Source organism: Ursus maritimus, unplaced genomic scaffold (genome assembly GCF_017311325.1).
Source record: "Ursus maritimus isolate PB19 unplaced genomic scaffold, ASM1731132v1 scaffold_23, whole genome shotgun sequence".
In the NCBI taxonomy this organism is placed as follows: Eukaryota; Metazoa; Chordata; class Mammalia; order Carnivora; family Ursidae; genus Ursus; species Ursus maritimus.
This window is the reverse complement of record NW_024424786.1, coordinates 31867319-31891832: the sequence shown is the minus strand read 5'-3', so window position 1 is coordinate 31891832 and position 24514 is coordinate 31867319. Positions and strand designations below refer to the sequence as shown.

The following is a 24514-nucleotide window of genomic DNA, read 5'->3' as shown; positions in this document are numbered from 1 at the left end:
TTCTTCCTCTGAGAATTTCCCATATCCTCGCTCTGGAGAATTATTTTCCCCCGTCTGGAGAATTTAGAATTACTATTACTTATTTACTTTGCCAAGTCAGTTAATATATTACTGTCCCTGCCCATTTCTAATTTGCCATAAATTCACTATCAAAAGGTAGTATCATATATCAAGCACTTACTATTTTCAATCCTATCATAGTTAATCTCAAAATTACTGTAGAAGAGGAATACATTATCCCCAACTCATAGATAGAAAAGCTGAGGCTTAGAATGATTTATTTCACTTTTCCAGGATAGTGTAACCAAAGCCAGTTGCTACTGTTTCAGTTCCACAATGCTATCTGCCTAATTTAAGAACTCTCCAAAATCAAAAATCACTGAAAAATGTCGTACCATGTTTGACTATAAGAAGAAGACTAATCTTGGATTTCATATTATATTATGAGAGTTTTCTGAAAATTCAAGTACATGGAAGCCAGAATTTGATCAATAAATCAATAATCTTGGGCAATGGGAATTGAATGAGTTATTGAAAAGTAATTCACTTTTTTTAATTTTTCAAGTGAAGAAAATGAGACCCAGGAAGGACAGAAACATTTTCAACATTATACATTCAGATGGTGACAAATTGAGGATACAAATTTAGGTCTGATGGTGACAAATTAAGGATACAAATTTAGGTTTCTTAAATCCTAACCTATTTATCTTTTTCCTGCATGGAATAGCTGATATTCTCACTTATGGCAGAGTAATCCAAACAAAAGACATTGTTTTGCTTGCCTAATTGGTCTTCATAATTACTTCAGTGAGCCTTATTGTTTTCCAAGTGAGACCTGTCTAGGGAAATGAGGATGTTGAGAGATCATAACCAAATGCATCCTTTTGACTCTACAGGATTTTCTCATATAAAGACAAATCACAAAAAGCAAATATTAATGATACCAGATTTTATTTTAAGCTTCCATTTTCCATACAGATTTAGCCTATCTCTTCATTTTGTTCCCAAACCAAGCAAGTAAATTAAGTGGGAAGGTGATAAGACTCACTCCCTATATCAAATATCTTTGGTAGCCCAAAAATATGGCACTACTTTTTGCTTAATATTTTGGAGAGAGGGACACCTAGGTGGCCCTGTTGGTTAAGCATCTGCCTTTGGCTCAGGTCCTGATCCCAGCATCCTGGGATCTAATCCCGCATTGGGCTCCCTGCTCAGCGGGAACCTGCTTCTCCCTCTGCCTGCTGTTCCCCCTGCTTGTGCTCTCTCTCTCTCTCTGACAAATAAATAAATAAAATCTTAAAAATATATCTGGGAAAGAAAGATTAGTTTTAAATACTTCTATTCAGGGGCACCTGGGTGGCTCAGTGGTTAAGCATCTGCCTTCGGCTCAGGGCGTGGTCCCGGCGTTATGGGATTGAGCCCCACATCAGGCTCCTCTGCTGGGAGCCTGCTTCTTCCTCTCCCACTCCCCCTGCTTGTGTTCCCTCTCTCACTGGCTGTCTCTATCTCTGTCAAATAAATAAATAAAATCTTTAAATAAATAAATAAATAAATAAATACTTCTATTCGGTCCTTCTTTCATTCCATGAAACTATACTCCAGTGATCAGGGACCCAAAACAGAAATGTATTCCTGTAGAGCACATGGAAGTCTAACAATATATGCAGAACTGGCCCATTGTAATAGCTTTGCTCCTTCTTTCACCTTTGGTCTGCTTTCTGACCACTGGACCACAGGAATGAGCACTAGTTTGCAACGTATTTCTAGAATCTCCGGAAATGTTTGAATATTTCTCTTTCCAGGGCACAGTTACCCTAGCAAATGGTCTCAGATGTCTTAGAGAAAGGTTAGGATGAAGATATACACCCCCTGTTTGTGGTGATATCACAGACTATTCAAGGATAACTGATGATTCCTTCATTCAAAAATTTCTAGCTTTAGAAATTATTTACATATGATGATTTGATGAGGAGCTATGACCTTCCTGAATTGACTTATGGTGATTCAACTCAGGCCTTTAGTCACCAAATCTGGATTATTTATCAACGTCATCACCGTAAGTCTGCTTCGGCTGTCATAACGAAATACTACAGACTGGGAAGATTAAACAAACATTGATTTTTCCCACCGTCCTGGAGGCTGGAAGTCCAAGATCAAGGTGGCAAGAGGGCTGGTTTCCAGTGAGGCCTCTTTTCCGGGTTTGTAGATGGTCCCCCTTCTCACACTATCCTCACATGGCCTCTCCTCTGTGCACACATTTGAGAGAGAACTCTATGTCCCTTCCTCTCCTAATAAGGGCACCAGTTCTATCAGATTAGGGCCCCACCCTTATGATCTCAAGGAGTACCAGTTGTTCTAGTCCCCACTATTCAAGACTTGAAAGTCCAGGTACAAGGCACGTGAGTAAAGAAAACTCTTCACATGGACTCAGGCTCAGCCAATTTCTTTCTGCAACCTCACAAGAGGTCCTGAACCAGAAGTACCCCACAGAAATGCTCCCAAATTCCTGACCCACTGAAACCATCTGAAATGATAAAGTGATTGCTGGTATTTTCAGCTACTAAATATTGGGGTGTTTTTTTATATTTCAATAGTATCTGAAACACTGCAGCACTTCAGATACTGTAGTATTTCATGGATCAACTTATTGAACAATATAGAAAGCCAAGAAATAGAAGAATAGATATATAGATATTTTATATATGAAAGTAGAGATGTTGCAGGGTAGTGAGAAATTCAATGATTATTCAATAAATGTGCTGGGAAAGTTTATTCTTACAATAAAAAGGAAAGTATATTTCTATCTCATACCATCCCTGAAGATTTATAACATATAGGGGTTAAAGATGTAAATGTAAGAAGCAAAACTTTAAAACCTTTTTTTATTTTATTTTAAAAATCAGGACAGGGAAGGACTTTGAGAACTATATGCACAGATCTTTCATTCTGAGTCCAACTTCCTCATCTCTACATATCAGCTTAGGTGGTGAATCCTTGATCCCAACTGCATTCACACCAGTCGGCTCCTCCAATTCTGGTCATTTTGAAGTATTTAATCCACTATGTTGGATTTCTTTCTGATTAAAATATCTTGGTTACTTTTTATTTCCTTCACTGAAGAATAAACAAAACTTCATGGCTGGCATTTATTCAATACACATTAAATAAATGGAAGCATTAATATTGCTAAATACACTAACAGGATCCAATTATAAATTGGAAGAACAATGAGGGCAAAAAAAATACCAACTTCATATCCAATCTGTATTGTGAGTTGACCTCTCAACAAGGGAATGTGTAATGCCAGCGCCTTCAAAAATGATCTTTGTAATACAGTCATCAACCTTCAAAATTTCTATAGAGAAATTGTAAAGAGAAAAGTCACCTCTGACTTATTGCTTAAGTCAAGAACACAAAGTTTACAGAGAATGAGAAAGGCATTCCTACGTAAAACATATTCTCAGAATGTTTAACATTTATTACAATATTTAAAAAGTATACGCAGAGAGTTTAATTTAATGTACGTAGACTGAGGCTCCCCTGTGATATGAGAGACTTAAATATGTATTTCAACTACCAGAAGAGGTCATTTGATCTAGATGTACACAATGGGTTGAACAATTTAATTTTTCTATCTAAAACTTAATTAAGATATGCAAAATCAGCGATATGCTACCATCACAGTATAAAGCTAATAAAGTTCACTTCTTATAGATCTATCTTCAACAATGAATACGTGCTGTGAAATTTCAAAATAATTAATTTGACCAGGACATTTATTTTTACTGTTAGATTAAGCTTTTTTTTTTAACAATGTGAATTTTTAATTTTAAAATGTCACTCTCTTGGACTAAAAGGGAACAAGTTCTATTAGGTCATATTTTTATGTACCATGGAGGTACCATACCCCACAAGAAGAACTTGGAATAAACAAGAACTTGGAATAAAACAAAAAAATTGTTGCCCACTGAAGAATCTTGATTCATATGATTCGTATGATTCCATATATCAGGGATTAAATTTACACAATTATCTTGCTCTTTAAGGATTATAACATATGCCATTTAGATAAAGATCAATTTATATAGCTGTTTCAGAGTAAATAAGCTAACTAACCCAAAGGAGATGATTTTTAAGATGTAATCACTGCTAGTGAGAGTGGTCTTTGATTCTGTGAAAGAATGAATATCATGTTCTGCATGAGCAATACAACCCTCTGCCAACTAAGGACACATTTTTACTCCAAAGTTTCCGCATGGCATTTTTTATTTCTGCATTTCTCAGGGTGTAGATTAAGGGGTTCAGCATGGGAGTTATGAATGTTAAAACCACAGTCATGAACTTATCAATAGGAAAGGTAGAATTAGGCCTTGCATACAGGAAGATACAGGGAACAAAGAACAAAATGACTACAGTTATATGGGATGCACAGGTGTGGAAGGCTTTGTGTTTCCCATTCAAACCATGACTCTTAAGGGAATGTAATATGACCCCATATGAAACCAAGAGAATGAAGAAGATGCCAGTGCAAATGGCTCCTCCATTAGCTATCATAGAAATTCCAATGAGGTAGGTATTGGTGCAAGCAAGTTTCAATAAGGGATACATATCACACACAAAGTTGTCAATGACATTGGGGCCACAGAAAGGGAGCTGATAAATAAAGAGAAATTGAACCAATGAGTGCAGAAAGCCTCCAGTCCATGCCACCAGCAGCATGAGAACACATGTCCTCTGATTCATGATGATTAGATAATGAAGCGGTTTACAAATGGCTACATATCGGTCATAGGCCATCACCACCAGAAGAATGACTTCAGCACCAGCAAATAAGTGATCTAGAAAGACTTGAGTCATACAAGCCTGGAAGGAAATAGTCTTCTTCTCATAGAGCAAGTCTACAATCATCTTGGGAGCAATGACAGTAGAATAGATAGCATCTATAAATGATAAATAAGCCAGAAAAAAGTACATGGGAGAACCCAGTGACCGGCTGGCCATAATGGTTACCATGATAAGAAGATTGCCCACTATTGTCACAATGTAGATGAGTAAGAATGGGACAAATAGAACTTTTTGCCCCTCTGGGTCCTGTGTGAGCCCCAGGAGGACAAACTCTGTCACATTGTTTCTATTTCCCATATCTTCTTCGGAAGGCATTGAACTCAAGTGTCAGAGGCTGCAAACAAAAGGGCCATAATGAATTTGAGAGGATTGTAAGCTTTATGTCAAAAACAGCTGCCTGACTAAACCACGTTTGCCCCACAGGGCCTCACACAGGGTGACTTTCTAGAAAATGAGAGTTTAGAATAGCCACCCACTATTTCTGCTTTCATTTCCATAAATTTCTTGCATCAACTACAATGAGGAGACCATTTTTCTACCTGGGAGGTACATGCAATTGGGCATATCTGTGACATGACCTACCAAACAACCAGGAAGCAGCTTTCTCTAGAATCTTGATCACAAAGACTTCATTTTTTACTTTATATGTCATTTCTTCTCTTCTTGAATGCTTTTTGGCCTTCTGAGATGGACCATGAAAACAATCTCATCTCTAAAAGCCTTATTTATATAATAATACCTAGTGCATGGAGCGTAAAATGATAATCTGACATTTAGATAACTGCCTTTCTGAGTTACTTCACTATGAGCTCCAAATATCGAAAAATATGTCACCTGCAGCAGTGAAAGAACCAGACACACCATGAGTGCCCCTTAAATGCTTATTAAACTGTATTTAATTCTGCTGAATTTTAAACATGTAAGAAACCAACTGTGAAGAGATCAATATATTAAATTCTTCCCTGGGGCGCCTGGGTGGCTCAGTTGGTTAAGCATCTGCCATCGGCCCAGGTCATGATCCCAAAGTCCAGGGATTCAGTCCCACATCCAGCTCCCTGCTCAGCAGGGAGTCTGCTTCTCCCTCTCCCATTCCCCCTGCTTATGCTCCCTCTCTCTCTCTCACTCTTTCTCTCTCTCTCTCTAATAAATAAATAAATAAAATCTTAAAAAAAATAAAAATAAATTCTTCCCACTCATGAAAGTACAATGAAAGCAACATTTTGTTTGAAAACACACACACAGACAGACATATGCACACAAATGAAATTGGCATTTATTACAACCTAGGTTATAGAGGAGAAAAATGGACAGTACAAATCTAAGTAAATGGGTACTACATAGACATTCCCTACTTTCCAAAACTGTTTAGAATTGATTATTGCTAACTGAGCTCAATTCAGAATGCCAACATGAAGATTTTAGGCAGAATCATGGTATAGTAGCAAGAATTCTCTACTAAAATTCTCAAAACGTTCATTGATTTTGTTCAGTCATCTTGGGAAAATCACGTCCCAAACTCATGTTCTTATTGGAAAGGTTATAATCTTCCCAGATGTATGAGTTTCTGAGTTCTAGTCACTGAAAACTTTATCTTAAATGACACGGTAGCACTTGCTGGTAGACCATCTTTATAATAATCAGGGTGAGTTAGCATGTGTGATTATTAAAGGGATAAATAGACCGCATCAGATACTTTGTTCATTTTGTTAGTTCTTGATTATCTGAGTGTGTGGAATACAAGACATTCCTTCTCACTTGAGAAAAATAAATTATCCATGAGGCCTATCAGTTACAATCCAGGGCCAATTGTACATGTACTGTGTGCAACTTTGTTTTGGCAGAATTATTTTAAATGTGCCCCATTATAACATCTACATTTGTAAGCCATCATTTGTGAAGGAAAGGAGATTATTTTATCCTTTCCGCTTCTAGACAAGCCAATTTGTACTCAAAATCAGAGGGAGAATAAAAAGGTAGAAGAGAAAATAAAAGAAAACAGAAAAGGCAGATAGGAACCAGCAAAGACCATAAACTGAATGAAATAGGCTTTGAAATCGATTGAGTTTGGTTTGGGGGAACTGAATTGGAAGTAGAGAAATTTCAGATTTCCTGAGTTTTCAATCCAGAATTAGACTGGAGGGTAACCTAGCATCAGTACCAGGACCTGCCCCTCGGAATTTTTATATTTCCAGAAAACCAAATTCTGAACCTTAAGATATATCAGAAGAGACAAGCTGCTTAAAGGAGTTCCATCTTTGGGGCTCCCAGCAATTCATTGCATACATACATAATTAAATATCTTCACTCACAGTTACGAAGCTATGTCTGCATTTATAATGGCAAATACTCACAATGCACAGGGGTTGTCTGAGCATTCAAGAGACGACTTCCAGTACGAGGGTCCAACCCTTTGCCAGGAGCACTCATTTGTTTATAGCTGTGTTTTCCCCAGTCATCTCTTAGATCTGCCAGGAGAGTAAATACATCTTTTTAATAATGGTATCACCAGAATCTATATGTGTGCCATATGCATTTTAAGGGATGAATAAATATTTGACTATTAAAATGTGCTTATGAACATAATTATTACTCTAGATTATTGAAAACTAGTGATTTGACTCAGAATGATACAAAATTCTATACTTTACCAATACAGTATTTTATTAAAAATATATACATCTGCTTCCAACTTTATGAGATACTTCAAATTTCTTAACACATTCAATGAGAACAAATAAATCACTAACGAATGCTCCAAAAACTTAAATCTATGATAGCTACCCCACAATAAGAATTAAGATAAATTAAGATCTACATTATGACAAATTCAACAACATAAGGCAGAAAAACAACCCAGGTATATAGTATGCAAGGTGTAAAACACTGGGAAAGACTTTCAGATCAGCAGGACATGGGAAATTATAGACTTGGAAATTTTGAATTTCAGTCCAGATGTTTTTGAAACATACGATCACAATACATATCTGAATGTTTCTATTTAATAGTCTGTATAGTAAAACTGTTCCCCACATAAGCAAGAGCTTTTTTTTTAATGATGAGCAGTGACCATAAAAATGATGCAGGGGCGCCTGGGTAGCACAGCGGTTAAGCGTCTGCCTTCGGCTCAGGGCGTGATCCCGGTGTCATGGGATCGAGCCCCACATCAGGCTCCTCCGCTATGAGCTTGCTTCTTCCTCTCCCACTCCCCCTGCTTGTGTTCCCTCTCTTGCTGGCTGTCTCTATCTCTGTCGAATAAATAAATAAAATCTTAAAAAAAAAAATGATGCAGCAAAAATTTTGAGGTCCTAATAAACACCTAATCAGATCATCAGAGAAAAAACAAAGATACATTTTATGGAGTGCCTGCATGAATCGGTCGGTTAAGAATCTGCCTTCAGCTCAGGTCATCATCCCAGAGGGGACTCCCTGCTCATTGGGGAGCCTGCTTCTCCCTCTCTCTTGTGCCCTCGCACAGACTCCCCATTCCCCCTGCTCTCCCCCACCCTCATGCTTGCCCTCTTGTGTTTACCCACTGGTGCTTGCGGGCTCATGTACTCTCTCTCTCTCTCAAATAAATATAATCTTTAATAAAAATTTAAAAATTTTAAAAAGGTACGTCTTAAAAAACTATCACATTTCCCAAGTCAGTTACTTTATAGTAAAGGAAAAATACTGCCTCTAAAACCTGAATGTGGTTGAACAGATTTTGGGGACAAACACAGAGTAACAACAATCAGAGAGGGTGGATTGCCTATCCTAAATATAGTCTTTGTGAGTTTCGTTTTGTTTTGTTTTATAATTTTGCAGGGGTGGCCCTGCCCACAGTGTACTTTATGAGAATTCTGGTTTGGAATCTAAGCCTCAGAATCTATACTCACCAACTGTGTGACCTTGGGTAAATTACTCACATCATCTGCATAATGAAACATAATGGCATCTAACACATAGGATGGATTTAAAGGTTAAATATGATAATGCAAATAAAGCTCTCCAAAACCCGACAGGTAATAAGCACTAAGTAAATTCAAGATATTACTTACCATTGTTTGTTTCCCCATGTAACTTTAGCACTACATCTCTATAATTAGTTTTACATGAGTTTCCCCAAAGTCCACTATCCTCTCTCATAACACAAAGGAGCATTCCCTGAGGGATGGATGGATTGACCGGGTCATTACCACATACAATTACAGAAGATGTCCTTTCTTTACAATTCACATCACTGTGTGCAACTGCCCTGTCTCTTTCTCCACATCTCATTCTCTGCTTTGCAGTGTATCATTAAATCTAAATTTAATCAAAGGTGTCTTCATTTTATAAATAAGAGGTCAACCGGTTACATAATACAACGTGCCCATTTTATTCATAATATTTTAAGACCCTAAAAATAAATATCCATGTAATTTACCCATAGGTAGAAATAGATGCCGGCATTTTCTTAAGATTCTATAGATCTCATATCTATCAAAATTCATGAATTCCATTTCCACAGACACTAAAATTCACTTTTTAATAAGGTATACGTACTATAGGTCAATGAATCCAACCAGTAACTAAATTTCTCTGATCTCAGCTTTCCACACTGTAAGTTTTAAGTTTCCCTTTGTAATAAAGGTTATCAATTTAAATAACAAACTGTTATTATTTGAGGTATATACACACAAGAAAAAAAAACAGAGATTCAAACTGTCATTTGTTCATCAATGTTCATAGCAGCATTATTCACAATAGCTAAAAGGTAGAAACAATCCAAATGTCCAAAAACTAATGAATGCATATGGTGTGGTATGTATAGACCACAGAATATTATACAGCCTTAAAAAGGAAAGAAAGTCTGATACATGCTGTAACATGGATAAAGCTTGTAGACACTATGCTAGGTGTAATAAGCCAGAAATAAAAGGGAAAATATTTTATAGTTTCCCCTTTATAAGGTAAATATAGTCATAAAAAAACAGTCATATTCACAGTACAGCAATGTTTACCAGGGGTCAGGGGAAGGAGGAAATGGGGTGTTACTGTTACATGGGTGCAGAGTTTCAGTGTGAGATGATGACAAAAGTTCTGAAGATGGATGGTGGTGATGAATACACAATAATTTATTATGTATATTTTACCTTAATAAAAAATACCAACAAAATAAAATGTCTACATGGGGCCAGACACTTAAAGATACTATATACAAAGTAACAATTTATTAAGGACTACAGTAATCCTTATTATCCAATATGTCGAGATACAAAATAAATAATTGTTGGTTTCTTTAAATTATAAAAGCAATCTTAAAAAGTTATTTTGAAGACCTATTATATATGTCAAGTTGTACCGTTATGATGTGATTTCTTTTTCTCAGTATATATTTAAGTAATTGTAATACAAAATATTGGAGAAATTACTGCCCCGTACTTACTTCAGTAATATTTCATAAAATAGAGAAAATGCATGTACTTACTGTCTTATTTCCGGAGCATCTGGAATAAATATTTTAGCTCACGTGGTAAATCTGTTCCTTAAGAAAGACACATAATTTATTGCAAGTCTATTTTCCCCTATTCTCAGAGCAAGGAAGAGTTTTTCTGAGTATGTTACCTGGGTTTTCTGTTTCCTCTTTGGTCACTTGCTCCAAATCCACACTTCTGCAATTCTATCTTTGGTCCTGGGAGATAACGGCTTATTTGGACGAAGATGAATCAGGATTGTCACCACATCAAGCATAGTGCGATGCAGAAAAAATGTCAGGACACGCTGCGTCACTGCAGCTGGAAATCCTTTGTCACATAAGGATTTCTCTCTCTCTGCCTGTGCAAAGCATGACCATCTTCAACTTTCATAAACATTTAACAGTTTGGATTATGGAATTATCTGGAGTTGACTTCAAAAATGCACAGGTGATATCATTGACGAATCATTGAATTTGAAAGCCATCATTGACATTATGTACCAAAAATCAAATGTAAAACTTCATTATTATGTGTAACTGACCAAATTAATTGAATAAACCTTTAATAGCATTTTTTGTCCATAATGCAGAGATCTGAGTAATCAAAGAAATAGATATTTTGGATTGTTCAGGATATTTCTGAAGGTATTCACATGACTGTTTTAATATGGCCCATGCCCAATAGAGTAATGGTTTTTTTTTTCCCCCTCTTGACAGCAACATTATTCCCCAAGGAGAAACCTTCTTCCAGGTAAGGAAAGATATGATGGGGCACTAAATCAACAATGAACAACAAATTACGTCACTGAATTGTTAAAACAGTTTGTCTCCAAGGCGTTTGTTCAAAATTAAACTCACTGAGGATTCACGCTTTTGAGAACTGAGGCTTTCCACATGATCCATATTTTCATCGCTTCTCCTGGACAATCACTTCAGGAGAATTAAGGGGAAAAAACCTCATTTCAGTGCATCTAAACAAAGCACTCTTTTTTGCCTTCAGGAATTGAAGAAACATTTCTCCAGAATCTTTCAACTCAAAGAAATATGCTCAGTTCCCAAACTGTTAAATGTTATACTTTTGTTGGGAAAGTATACGTAAAATTATGCATGAAAAAATGGGTAAAGTACATTACAGTACAGTGAGATACAATTTGGCTTATTTAATAAAAATTACAAATATTTGTAAAAATCTATTTTCAGTAAGTATGTGGCAAAGAGCAACAAAAATATACGGAAATTCATTAAAAGATATTTAAAAATTTTATAAAATTTTTCCAAATTTTAAGAGCATTAAAGACCTAAGTGAGTGCAGGGTTATGTTATATTCAGAACAGAAAGATTCAGTTGTCAATAGCATCAATGCAATTCCAATATAAAAATACTAACAGCTTTTTAAAAATTCCAGTAAAATTAACACACAGTATTCTATTGGTTTCAGGTGTACAATATAGTGATTTGACAATTCTATACATTACTCAGCTCATCACGGTAAATGTATTCTTAACCCCCTTCACCTATTTCACTCATCCTCCCACTTCCCTCCCTTCTGGTAACCACCAGTTTGGTCTCTACATCAAAAGCCTGTCTTTTTGTTTGTCTCTCTTTTTTCTTTCTTCTTTTTTCTTTCTTAAATTCCACTATCAGTGAAATCTTATGGTATTTGTCTTTCTCGGACTGACTTATTTCATTTAGCATTATACCCTCTGGATCCATCCATGTTGTTGCAAATGGCAAGATCTCATTCTTTTTTTTTTTTTTTTTAAGATTTTATTTATTTATTTGACAGAGATAGAGACAGCCAGCGAGAGAGGGAACACAAGCAGGGGGAGTGGGAGAGGAAGAAGCAGGCTCATAGCAGAGGAGCCTGATGTGGGGCTTGATCCCATAACACCGGGATCATGCCCTGAGCCGAAGGCAGACGCTTAACCGCTGTGCCACCCAGGCGCCCCAAGATCTCATTCTTTTTTAAGGCTGAATAATATTCCTGTGTGTGTGTGTGTGTGTGTGTGTGTGTGTTCACACATCTTTTTTATTGCTTTCATAATTTGGCTATTGTAAATTACACTGCAATAAACATAGGGGTTCATGTATCCCTTTGAATTAGTGTTTTTGTAATGGGGGGTGTAAATACCCAATAGTGTGATTACTGGATCACCGGGTAGTTCTATTTTTAACTTTTTGAGGGACTCCATACTGTTTTCCACAGCAGCTGCACCAATTTACTTTCACAACAAAAGTGCACAAGAGTTCATTTTTCTCTACATCCAACACTTGTTGTTTCTCGTATTGTTGGTTTTAGCCATTCTGATGGATGTGAAGTGATATCTCATTGTGGTTTTGATTTCCATTTCGGTAATGATGAGTGATGTTGAGCATCTTTTCGTGTGTCTGTTGGCCATCTCTATGTCTTCTTTGAATAAATGTCTGTTCATGTCTCCTGCCCATTTTTATTTGGATTATTTGTTTTTGGGGTGTTGAGCTGTATCTGTTTATATGTTTTGAACACTAACCCTTTTTTGGATATGTCATTTGCAAATATCTTCTCCCATTCAGTAGGGGTTGCCTTTTAGTTTTGTTATTTCCTTCACTGTGCAGATTTTTATTTTGATGTAGTCCCATTTTTGCTTTTCTTTCCCTTGCCTCAGGAGACATATCTAGAAAAATGTTGCTATAGACGATGTCAGAGAAATCACTGCCTTTTAGCCCTTCTCAGGTTTTTACAGTTTCATGCTCACATTTAGGTCTTTCATCCACTTTGAGTTTATTGTTATGTATGGGGTAAAAAAGTGGTCTGATTTCATTCTTTTGTGTGTAGCTGTCTAGTTTTCCCAAAGCCATTTGTTGAAGAGACTTTTTCCCGTTGCATATTATTTCCTCCTTTGTCAAAGATTAGTTGACCATATAATCACAGGTTTATTTCTAGGCTCTCTTTCTGTTCTATTGATGTGTCTATTTTTGTGCGAATACCATACTGTTTTCATTATTACAGCTTTGTAGTATATCTTGAAGTCAAGGATTATAATACCTGCAGTTTTGTTTTTCTTTTTCAACACTGTTTTGGCTATTTGAGCTGTTCTGTGGTTCCATACAAATTTTAGGGTTCTTTGTTCCAGGACTATGAATAATGTTGATATTTTGATAGGGATTGCATTAATTCTATAGATTGCATTGGGTAGTATAGACATTTTAACAATAGCTGTTCTTCCAGTCCATGAGCATAGAATGTCTTTCCATTTCTTCGTGTCATCTTGAATTTCTTCATCAACATTACTGTTTTCAGAATACAGGTCTTTCACCTCTGTGGTTAAGTATTTTCCTAGGTACTTTATTATTTTTGGTGTAATTGTAAATGGAATTGTTTTCTTAATTTCTCTCTCTGCTGCTTCCTTATTAGTACATAAAATACAACATATTTCTGCAATGATTTTGTGTCCTGGGATCTTACTGAATTCATTTATCAGTTCTAGTAGCTTTTTGGTGGAGCCTTGAGGGTTTTCTATATATAGTGTCATGTCATCTACAAATACTGAAGGTTTTACTTCTTCCTTTCCAAATTAGATGACTTTTATTTCTTTTTCTTGTCCAATTGCCATGGCTAGTATTTCCAGCATATGTTGAATAAAATGGTGAGGGTGTACATCCTTAGTTTGTTACTGATCTTGGGAGAAAGGCTCTCAGTTTGAGTATGATGTTAACTATAGGTTTTCTATATAAGGCCTTTATTATGTTGAATTATGTTCTCTCCAAACCTACTTTGTTGAGGGTTTTTATCATGGATGGATGTTGTACTTTGTCAAATGTTTTTTCTGCATCTATTGAGATGATTATATGGTTTTTATCTTTTCTCCTGGTGATGTGATGTATCACAGTAATTGATTTGTAAATATCGAACCACTCTTGCAACCCAGGAATAAAACCCACTTGATCTAGGTGAATGATTTTTTTAATGTATTGTTGGATTCAGTTTGCGAATATTTTGTTAAGGATTTTTGCTGTCTATGATCTCAACCATATTGGCCTGTAGTACCCTTTTTTATGATATCTTTATCTGGTTTTGGTATGAGGGTAATGCTAGCCTCAGAGAATGAATTTGGAAGTTTTCCTTCATGTTCTATTTTTTGAAATAGTTTGAGAAGAATAGATATTAACTCTTCTTTAAATGTTTGGTAGAGGGAAAAAAAGTGTTTGGTAAAATTCACCGTGAAGTCATCTGGTTCTGGACTTTGCTGGGAATGTTTTGATTACAGATTCAATTTCATTGCTGGTAATTTGTCTGTTCAAATTTTCTATTTCTTCCTGATTCAGTTTTGGGAGGTTATTTGTTCCTAAGAATTTATCCATTTTTTCTAGATTGTCCAATTTGTTGATGTATAAGTTTTCATAATATTTTCTTATAACCCTCTGTATTTCTGTGGTGTTGGTTGTTATTTATCTTCTTCCATTTCTGATGGTGCTTATTTGAATCCTCTCCCCCCACCACTCTTTTTTTTGTTTTTATTTGTTTTGTTTTGTTTTTGATGAGTCTGGCTAAAGGCTTATCAATTTTGTTGATCTTTTTAAAGAATGAGCTCCTGGTTTTATTAATCTGTTTTATTGGTATATATATATATATATACATACATATATGTATACATATGTATACATATATGTATATATAGGTTTTTATTTTGATTCAGTATAGTTAACATACACTGTTGTATTCATTTCAGGTATATTATATAGTGATTCAACAATTCTATATGTCATTACTCAGTATATATATATATGTATATATATATGTATATATATGTATATATATGTACACATATATGTATATATATGTACACATATATGTATATATGTACATATATATGTATATATGTGTATATATATGTGTATATATGTGTATATATGTATATATATGTATATATAGGTTTTTATTTTGATTCAGTATAGTTAACATACACTGTTGTATTCATTTCAGGTATATTATATAGTGATTCAACAATTCTATATGTCATTACTCAGTGCTCATGATAAGTGTATTCTTAAACCCCTTCACCTACTTCACCTATCCCCCCAACCACCTTCCCTCTGACAAGCTTTATTTTAAATGAGTACCCTCAGGTAATTTTATTTCTTTCAATAAGAACATTTTACTTGAAGCATACTTCAGAATAGATGGTTCTAAAATATATATATTATAATTCCATTCAATAAAAATAGAATACACATTTTCTTCAAGTACATACAGAAGAACTCCCTGGTTAAATCACATAAAGAGAGACATAACGAATATTACAAATTTAAGAAGACTGAATCATACCATATTTCTGTTCTAATCTTTATTATTTTCTTCCTTCTACTGGTTTTGGGTTTTGTTTTTTCTTCTTTTTCTAGCTCTTCTAGGAGACTACAAAATTTAAAAGTGAATTGTATGTATTATTTAATACGCATGAAAAAATATTTAATAAAAATTTAAAATATGAAAAGTTCTAAAGTCTTTTTTTTTTTTAGTTAGAAAACTCTTACAAAGCATAGATGATGTTCCATATTACAATGAAAGCAATTCCATTTTCTTCCTAGTTTACAATGTTCCAGGATGGACTGCAGACAGAAAAAAAACTGTTATTGGTATTTTTACATAACAGTGAAAAACAAAATCGTGTTTATACCAAAACAAATCATTACTAAGTCTATAAGTACAAAGTATTTAAGTTGAATACAACTTTTGGGGAACACACTGTTAGGCAAAATAACACATTTCTTTACCTGTATCTTCAGTCTCACGAAGACAAAATAAGCAGTTCTATCTACTCTTTGAAGAATGACCAAAAAAGTTCATAATAACTAATGGGGAAAAGCATAAAAATATGTTTATAACTTGGATTAGTATGGTTTTCTGTGCTCAAATCAAGAACTAGAATCTGTTTTCATCTTTAACCATCCCATACAGTTTCATCCCAACCTGTGAAAACATCCAACATCCCATTTAACAAAGCTCCCTGATCATGTCTAACCAAACACAATATCATCTCCCATTTCCCATCTCCCCACAAATGTCCTGAAGTGCAAAAGCATAAGCATTGACCCGAGGAACAGAAATAATCTTAAAGACAGAATGCATAGGGGTGCCTGGGTGGCTCAGTCCTTAAGCATCTGCCTTCGGCTCAGGTCACGATAGATTCCCAGCGTCCTGGGATCAAGGCCCACATCAGGCTCCCTGCTCAGCAAGGAGCCTGCTTCTCCCTCTCCAACTCCCCCCTGCTCGTGTTCCTTCTCTCACTGTCTCTCACTGTCTCTCGCTGTCAAATAAATAAATAAAATCTTAAAAAATAAAAAGACAGGATGCATACTGCAGCTACAGAAAGTTGCCATACTGATAGAATAATGAACATTAAAATTTAGAAACCACTCTTTTGGCCTTAGTAATTTGCTCTTAGTATTAGCCAAATTGCTTTCTCATTAATTTGGGTGAAAGTAAATTTTCAAAGGTAGCTTGTTTTTCACATTTTAAATTTAAAAACTCCTGATTCTAAATTCCCATGTGATATAAGCCAAGAAAAATAAGGCTACAACGTGATACTAATTTTATTTTTACTTATAATAGGACACATATCTGTGCCTTTCATTCATCCTCCAGAATTTACTGATTAGATTGATTCTTACCTCAAAAGGCAATTTATTCTACTTTTTGATGACTTTGGTTTTTTTTTTATAAAACTTTTTATTATGTTATGTTATGACTTTGTATAAAATAAAAAGAAATATCTCTAGAGAATCCATTGAATTGACTAAATCTATTGTTAGAATTTACTACCTTTTTCTTGCTTTATAATTAAGTGTGTTCAGTGTAGGTGACACATTCTTACTCTACCTTTGGTTAAATTTTTACACCAGCATTTTTCCATAGCATTTTTCATCTCTGAATTTCTCAAGGTGTATATTAAAGGATTTAACATAGGAGTGATAACCGTATAAACCAGAGTTATGGATTTATCAATGGGTAAGTTAGAAACAGGTCTAACATACATGAAAATGCAGGGAACAAAAAAGAGGACAACCACGGTGGTGTGGGAACTGCAAGTAGACAGGGCTTTGCGCCTCCCTTCCGGACTGTGACTTTTAAGGGAATTTAGAATGACTCCATAGGAGATGAGTAGAAGGATAAAGATGACCATACAGATTGCCCCACCATTGGCAACCACAGTGAGGCCTATTAAGTAGGTGTCAGTGCAGGCAAGTTCTAATAATGGGTACATGTCACAGATGAAGTGATCAATGACATTGGGGCCACAAAATGGGAGGCTGTACACAAAGAGAAGCTGAACCATAGAGTGCACAAGACCTCCAATCCAGGCTGCTACCAACAGCAGGATGCAAACCTGTTGATTCATGACAGTCAAGTAGTGCAGTGGCCTACAGATGGCCACATAACGATCATAGGCCATCACCACTAGAAGGAAGACCTCAGAACCCCCAAAGAAGTGTTCTAGAAAGAGCTGGCCCATGCAAGCTGGGAAGGAAATTGTCTTTCTGTCACAGAGTAAGTCTATAATCAATTTGGGTGAAATGACAGTGGAATAAACAGCATCCATAAGTGACAGATAGGCAAGGAAGAAGTACATGGGGGAGTCCAGAGAGCGGCTGCCAAAAACAGTCATCACAATGAGTAGGTTGCCCACCATTGTCATAATGTAGATGAGTAAAATCATGACAGATAATGCTTTTTGCCCCTCAGGATCCTGGGTAAGGCCGAGGAGGACAAATTCTGTCACATTATTATTATTTCCCATGTACTCTTTCTGTAAGGCCTGTTTCAGGGACAAGAGCTCAGGAGAACAGGACCTGTAATGAAATCATGAACACAACCATAAATATATCCATTGTTAAGAGCACATCATCATCATTACGTCTTTTTCTACAGCGGTTTACATGCAATAAACATTTAGTGATATCTTTTGAGTTCTTTTTCCAAAAAGCCAATTACACTTTCCCTATTTCTCTTCAGATGATTTTCTTGGCCTACAAGTAAGTTCTTTCTCTAAGTCTTAGTGGATCATCTATAGAAAAGAACAATCAAAAGCCCAAATCCAGTCACAGATTTATTATAGCCTTATTTAAACTATGTGGTGGCGATAAACTCTCCACAAATCAGCATAAAGTCAGTCCTTTGAGGTGGTAGTATTTGCAGTGAGTAAGTACCTTTACAATGTGATTTATCTAGCACCAAAAATAGCATCTCTTCTGGGACAATTCACTTAATACTACGATACTCTACTATTAGGTGTTCAGACTAGACTTTGACATAACGACTAGACTGAACTGTATCAAACAACTACAAAATTATTTAGCACATCATTCCCTTTCATAATGACTTCATCTGATTCTCTATCAGCTTTTTAAGGAGTTGGGAGTTCTCTCCCTTTAATTTTTGCCTACCCCACAACTCTCAACATACATACACTATCTAGATTTTCAGCAAATATATTTGAACTGAACTGACTTGCAATTTTCACAAATTGTTACATTAGCACCTGGTATTTTTTTTTTTTCAAAACTCTTGGGGTAAGCAAGGAAGTGAGAGAGGAAAAATAGATCCTGAAAAGAGAGGTAGGGGACAATGGGACATGGTTTTATTTATAATGTTTCTTAGGTACTAAGAGCACTCAAAACTAGAAATTCAGGGGTGCCTGGGTGGCTTGGTCAGTTAAGCATCTGACTTTGGCTCTGGTCATGATCTCAGGGTTGTGGGATAGAGCCCAGCCTGGAGCCCCCCCTGGAGCCCCACCTTGGGTTCTGTGCTCAGTGGGGAGTCTGCTTCTCCCTCTCCCTCTGCCCCTCCCTCCGCCCATGTATTCTCACTCCCTCTCTCTCTCTCTCTCATAAGTAAATAGATAAAATCTTAAGGAAAAAAATAGAACTTCAGAGCCCAGTTTGCAAAAAGCAGCACACTCAGGGGAAAAGTCCAAGCCCAGGGTAAGAAGGCATGAGTTTGAGTCATCTTCTAAATGTAATTACAAGACTGTCTCAGTCTGCTCATTGGAAAATAAAGTGAATTAGGTGATCTCAGAATCCTTTCCAGTCCAACTATCTGTAATACTGTTCATGCAGCCCCACCTCTTCTGTTCTATGACATTTATTTTTTATTATGTTCAATTAGCCAACATATAGTATATCATTAGTTTCTGATGTAGTGTTCAATGATTCATTTGCTGCATATAACACCCAGTGCTCAGCACAACATGTGCCCTCCTTAATACCCATCAACCTGCTGACATTTTTTTTTCCTTTTTCATATTTTTATAATTAAATAAAAATTTCCAAGTTTATCACTGTTACTTGAAAAACGCTGCTCTGGAAAATGGGATTTGATCATTGCAAAGACCAAATAATGACTACGAGTTTCTTATTCAATGTACCTGTTTAGGACCCAAAACATCCTTGTAGAGAGAGCATAGCACAGTGGTGAATAATGTGGACTCTGGAGCTGCACTGCCTGTGTTGGAATCCCACCTCCACCACTTACCATCTAAGTGACCTTGGGCAACTTAACCTCTCTGGGTCTCAGTTTCATGATTTTTAGAATGGGGATAACAATAATTTCTACCTCCTAAGGTTGCTGTTTTATAACAAATAAATCACCTAGAACATGCCTGGAACCCGGTAAAATCTCAGTTAACTATAATATTATTAATGTTCTTCAATGTTTCACTATTAAATTGCACCAAAACAAATCATCTGGATCTTTGTCAGTTTAACAGGAATTATAGACATAGTCCCAGATAAAAAAGAATATTGCACCTATAACGCATGAACACCTTTTTGTGCATAGGATAAGGTTGTATGCCTTAGGAATTGCCTATTTTATTACATATGAGTAGTAATATTTATCTATGATGAAATGTATCTTGTCTAGATGCAAGCATAAATCTATAGAAGAAAGGTAGAAGATTAAAGAAAAGAAGTATCAAATTAGGAAGAAAAAATTCTATTTAAGAAATGAATATCCACAGGTAAAAAGAATATTGTGTGATAATTAAGTGATCTTAGTATTCTTTGAAAAATCTTATTCAGAAAGATCTCCTTTAGTGAGAGACTGTTATAAGCCAAATTCCCTGAGTCTTCCAGGGGTCACTCAGGAGGCATTTGGGGAAATCCTAACAATTAAACACAGAGTACTTCCCAGGAAAGAAAAGAAAAGAAAGAAAAAGAAAAAAAAGAAAGAAAGAAAGAAAGAAAGAAAGAAAGAAAGAAAGAAAGAAAAGAAAGAGAAGAAAGAGAAAAAAGAGAGACAGAGAGAGAAAGAAAGAAGAAAGAAAGAACAAAAGAAAGAAAGAAAGAGAAGAAAGAAAGAAAAAAGAAAGAAAGAAAGAAAGAAAAGAAAGAAAAAAGAGAGACAGAGAGAGAAAGAAAGAAGAAAGAAAGAAAGAAGAAAGAGAAAGAAAGAAGAAAGAAAGAAAGAAGAAAGAAAAAGAAAGAGAGAGAGAAAAAAAGAAAGAAAGAGAGAAAAAGAGAAAGAAGAAAAATTCAAAAAGAATAAAATCACTGATTCCTCAGAGACCCTACATCTGATCATAAGGACAAAATTAAAAGAGAAAAGAATTGTACAGCTACAGATACACCCAAACTTTTGGGTTACTCAGTGCTCAGGAAAATTACAGAATTACTAAACCTCAAATATAGACAAGTTGATTCCATTCCCATGGTTTTGGCAGGGGACGGGGGCAGGATATGTGAGAAGAAAATTGAGCTTTCCTTAGTAGCCAGGTATGATGAATAGTTCTCATGTCTCATTCACACGACTACTGCATTTGGTTTAGGAGTTCTATCACTATTGAAGCTCTCCATTGACAGAGCCACACCAGTTGAAGAACCTAGGGATATAAGGCAGTCTATATCCAGTTATTGTTGTTCATCCTTACTTTCTTCAAGAAATGGTGTTCTCTAATTAATCTTCAATGTTGAATTTCACCAGGATAAATCTCCTATTAACCAGTTAAATTATTCACATGTAGAAACTAGGTGTATAAGCTATTCTCCACAGTTTATGTCATCAAAGATTTGATACTATAAAAACTGATAGTGTTACAAGGCTTCAATAACTGAAACCACTAAGTTAACATGGCTCTATTTTGAAAATATAATTTACATGGTTTTTTACAGATATGTTTTTAAAAGGATAAATTAAAATCTCATAGTAATAAAAATACTATAGTACTTTATAATTACAGCTTTATGTCTAAGTGGCCAAAATTTACTTCCCTGACCATGAGTTTCTTCACAAATATATACAAACCTGGTTTTGGTGATAATTTTAAGATCCGTACATAACAGCCCACATCAAGCTTCCAGCAGAAGAGACATTTATTCCTTTATATTCTAACATACTTGATATGATATGCGATTTTTAAATTCTCTAACAGTAATTATAAATATTGACATATTATGTAAAATATAATAGCCCATGAACTAAGGTTGTTTATAAATCCATTAGTTCATTTTAAACCAAAATAAAGTCTGCTTGAGGTTCTCTCCCTCTGCCTCTGACCCTCCCCTGACTTGTGTGCTCTTTCTCTCTCTCTTTTTTTCTCATCCTCTCTCAAAACAAATAAATAATATCTTTTTTAAAAATGTATTACCTGTTCCTCTTTGTTATTTGGCAAAATGGACAATAAACATCCGTCAGGGTATAATACTAAAACCAAATACATTTTATATACAGTGGCTAATTTCAGTTTTGCTAGCTTAATTCAGAATTCCTCAAACAAAAATATATGGTATTTAAGAGATTAGCGATTTTAAAGTAAATCACATGACATTTCATTGAGTATCCCTTGGTTGTTGTAATGACTTACTTCTTGGGTCTTTTCTTTGGTCTTTAAAATCCGTGCTTCCTTCACTGTGGATAACTGTAGATACTTCACATATCTATGTGTGATGATAGAACATATAATAATGCATGGTTGATCAGTACACCCAGAAAGAGTGCCAAGTGGTTACACTTTCCACATTTCCATGCAGGCTTCCCATCATCTCAGTCTTTCAGATGAGTGTAGAACTATCTACGTGGATGCCTAGAATATAAACACACTTAAATACAACAAATATTTACTATGCAAAGACAGTTGAACATTCTCGCTTGCTTGGAAAAATTCTTCAGAGAGAGAAAAAGCTGCTATGTTTGAAAACTATGCAAAAATTGGCCTAATTAGTAGAATTTAACTTAGCCAAGCCCTTATTTGCCAATGCAAAAACACTCGATTTTTTTAAAAATAACCTTGAATTAGTTACTTGAATGAATCTCTTATTAGGCAATTATGGTGAGGCAACTGAAAAGTATTTTATTCATACATCTGGACATTAATATGTCTCTGTGCCTAACAAAACAAATTTGGAATTTGCTTTCTAGAAGATCAATGACTGAGCAATCTCTCAGGTAGTAAGAGAACTCTTTACCTGTTCAGTCATTCAAAACATATCCCTAAGGCTGCTTCTGTAATGAAAATCATGTTTTTACCTTGTCCCAGCTTCATCCCAGAGAACTGGACCCTTTCATATGTTTGCACAAGCAAAGAGGGATATCTATGCACAGGAAAATACATCAAGGAAACATCTAGGGGATGAAGAGAAACTCCAGTCTAGGCAGATATTTGAGTTGTCAGAAATCTCTTGGGCCATTGTATCAGGAAAATAATCCTTCCATTTATATGTGCAGACACAGCCTATGGATTTCTGCATGACTACCGTTTCAATGAAAGAGAATGTAAGGCCATTACACATTCGCTTATTAGGATATTTGGAACAAATCCAAATAAAGTAAATTCTTCTGGACAGTTTTCTTCCCAGAACAATCCCTAGAGAAAAAAAGAGTATGTTTTTGCTAAGAAAGAGTAGCAGACAGCCAAATATGTGAAAAGCCTCTAATTTGAACAGAAAAAAAAAGGTTAACCAAATAATAAATTGTGAGTTTCATATAGCAAAACATTTAAATAAGCAAATCACATTTAAACCCAAGTGAAAGGAGAACCAGTCTTAGGTTCACTTATCCAACATGTCCTCAGCCAAGGAAGGCCTATCTCTAGCTGTTAGCATCTCTACTCGAGAGGCCCTGAGGTTCAGAGGCAGAAGGCCTAAGGATGAGGGAAGTTACTGAGGTTGAAGCTGCAATTCATAAAAAAATAGGTAGTCACAGTTCTGTAGTTCCGTGTGGGAGTGGATGCTGTTGATCAAGATCTGAATCTATGTCAACTGACACCATAATCATTTTCAGTTCATTAATTCAATCCCTTAATTTCAGTCCAGTGCCAACTGAGTAACTGTTTCTACAAGAAACATATTATTTACCAACAAGAGCCTGCCTCTGCATCAAGTCTCTGAGGGCTTCCACTCTTATTTGTTTTCCCATGGCTTACGATGAGATCCAAGGGCATCTTCATCTCCACATATATTTAGTTGTGAATTGTATTTTCTAGGTCATAAGGATCATAGATAAAGAGTCATTAAATACCTGTATGAATCAGGTGAAGATCTTCCTTACATGCTAAGCCACAGCAAAAGTTGCTGGTTTTCAGCTTACCTAAATTTATGTATAACTTTATACTTATGTTAAAAATAAAGCTTTAAAAACAGCTAAGCTTTTAACTTAAGAAGTTACAAAGAGGACAAAATTAAAGTCAAAGTAAAAAAAAAAAGAATGTAATGAAGGAAAGATCAAAAATCAGTACAATAGAAAACATAAAATAAACAAAACAGCCAAAAGTTGATACTTTTTTTTTTAAGATTTTATTTATTTAACAGAGATAGAGACAGCCAGCGAGAGAGGGAACACAAGCAGGAGGAGTGGGAGAGGAAGAAGCAGGCTCATAGCGGAGGAGCCTGATGTGGGGCTCGATCCCATAACGCGGGATCACGCCCTGAGCCAAAGGCAGACGCTTAACCGCTGTGCCACCCAGGCGCTCCAAAAGTTGATACTTTTATACTACAATGATAAATTTCTAGCATGTGATCAAGAGAAAATTACCAATATCAGAAAATAAAAAGCAGATAAAATCATACATATGCTTCAGATTTTAAAAGGGTAATAAATGGTTCTTACGTAAAACATCATTGTAATAAATTTGATATCTTAGATAAAATGGGCAAAAAAAAGGAAAAACACAACCATCTGAAAAAGACTCAAAAATAAATTGAAAAGTTAAATAGTCTTATATCTTTCCAAGAAATGGACTGTCCTATTTATGTAAACAG

General features: G+C 35.5%; 2 protein-coding genes across 2 annotated transcripts; both read right to left on the bottom strand.

Annotated features, from left to right (window-relative positions):
• Positions 1-4188: 4188 nt before the first annotated feature.
• On the bottom strand, positions 4189-5187 carry LOC103672368 (olfactory receptor 4A15). The gene has a single exon (XM_008701073.2). It carries the CDS (start codon positions 5158-5160, stop codon positions 4189-4191), a length of 972 nt encoding a protein of 323 aa, XP_008699295.2. The 5' UTR covers positions 5161-5187.
• An 11925-nt stretch (positions 5188-17112) lies between these two features.
• Positions 17113-22410, bottom strand: LOC103672369 (olfactory receptor 4A5-like). Its single transcript, XM_040639113.1, has 2 exons — positions 22123-22410; positions 17113-18112 (listed from the first exon to the last, which is right to left on the bottom strand). Exon 2 carries the CDS (start codon positions 18058-18060, stop codon positions 17113-17115), a length of 948 nt encoding a protein of 315 aa, XP_040495047.1. The 5' UTR covers positions 18061-18112; positions 22123-22410.
• Positions 22411-24514: the final 2104 nt, after the last annotated feature.

Coding starts and splice junctions, on each gene's coding strand:
- LOC103672369 (XM_040639113.1), bottom strand. CDS start 18,060: ATGGGAAATAATAATAATGTGACAGAATTTGTCCTCCTCGGCCTTACC.
- LOC103672368 (XM_008701073.2), bottom strand. CDS start 5,160: ATGCCTTCCGAAGAAGATATGGGAAATAGAAACAATGTGACAGAGTTT.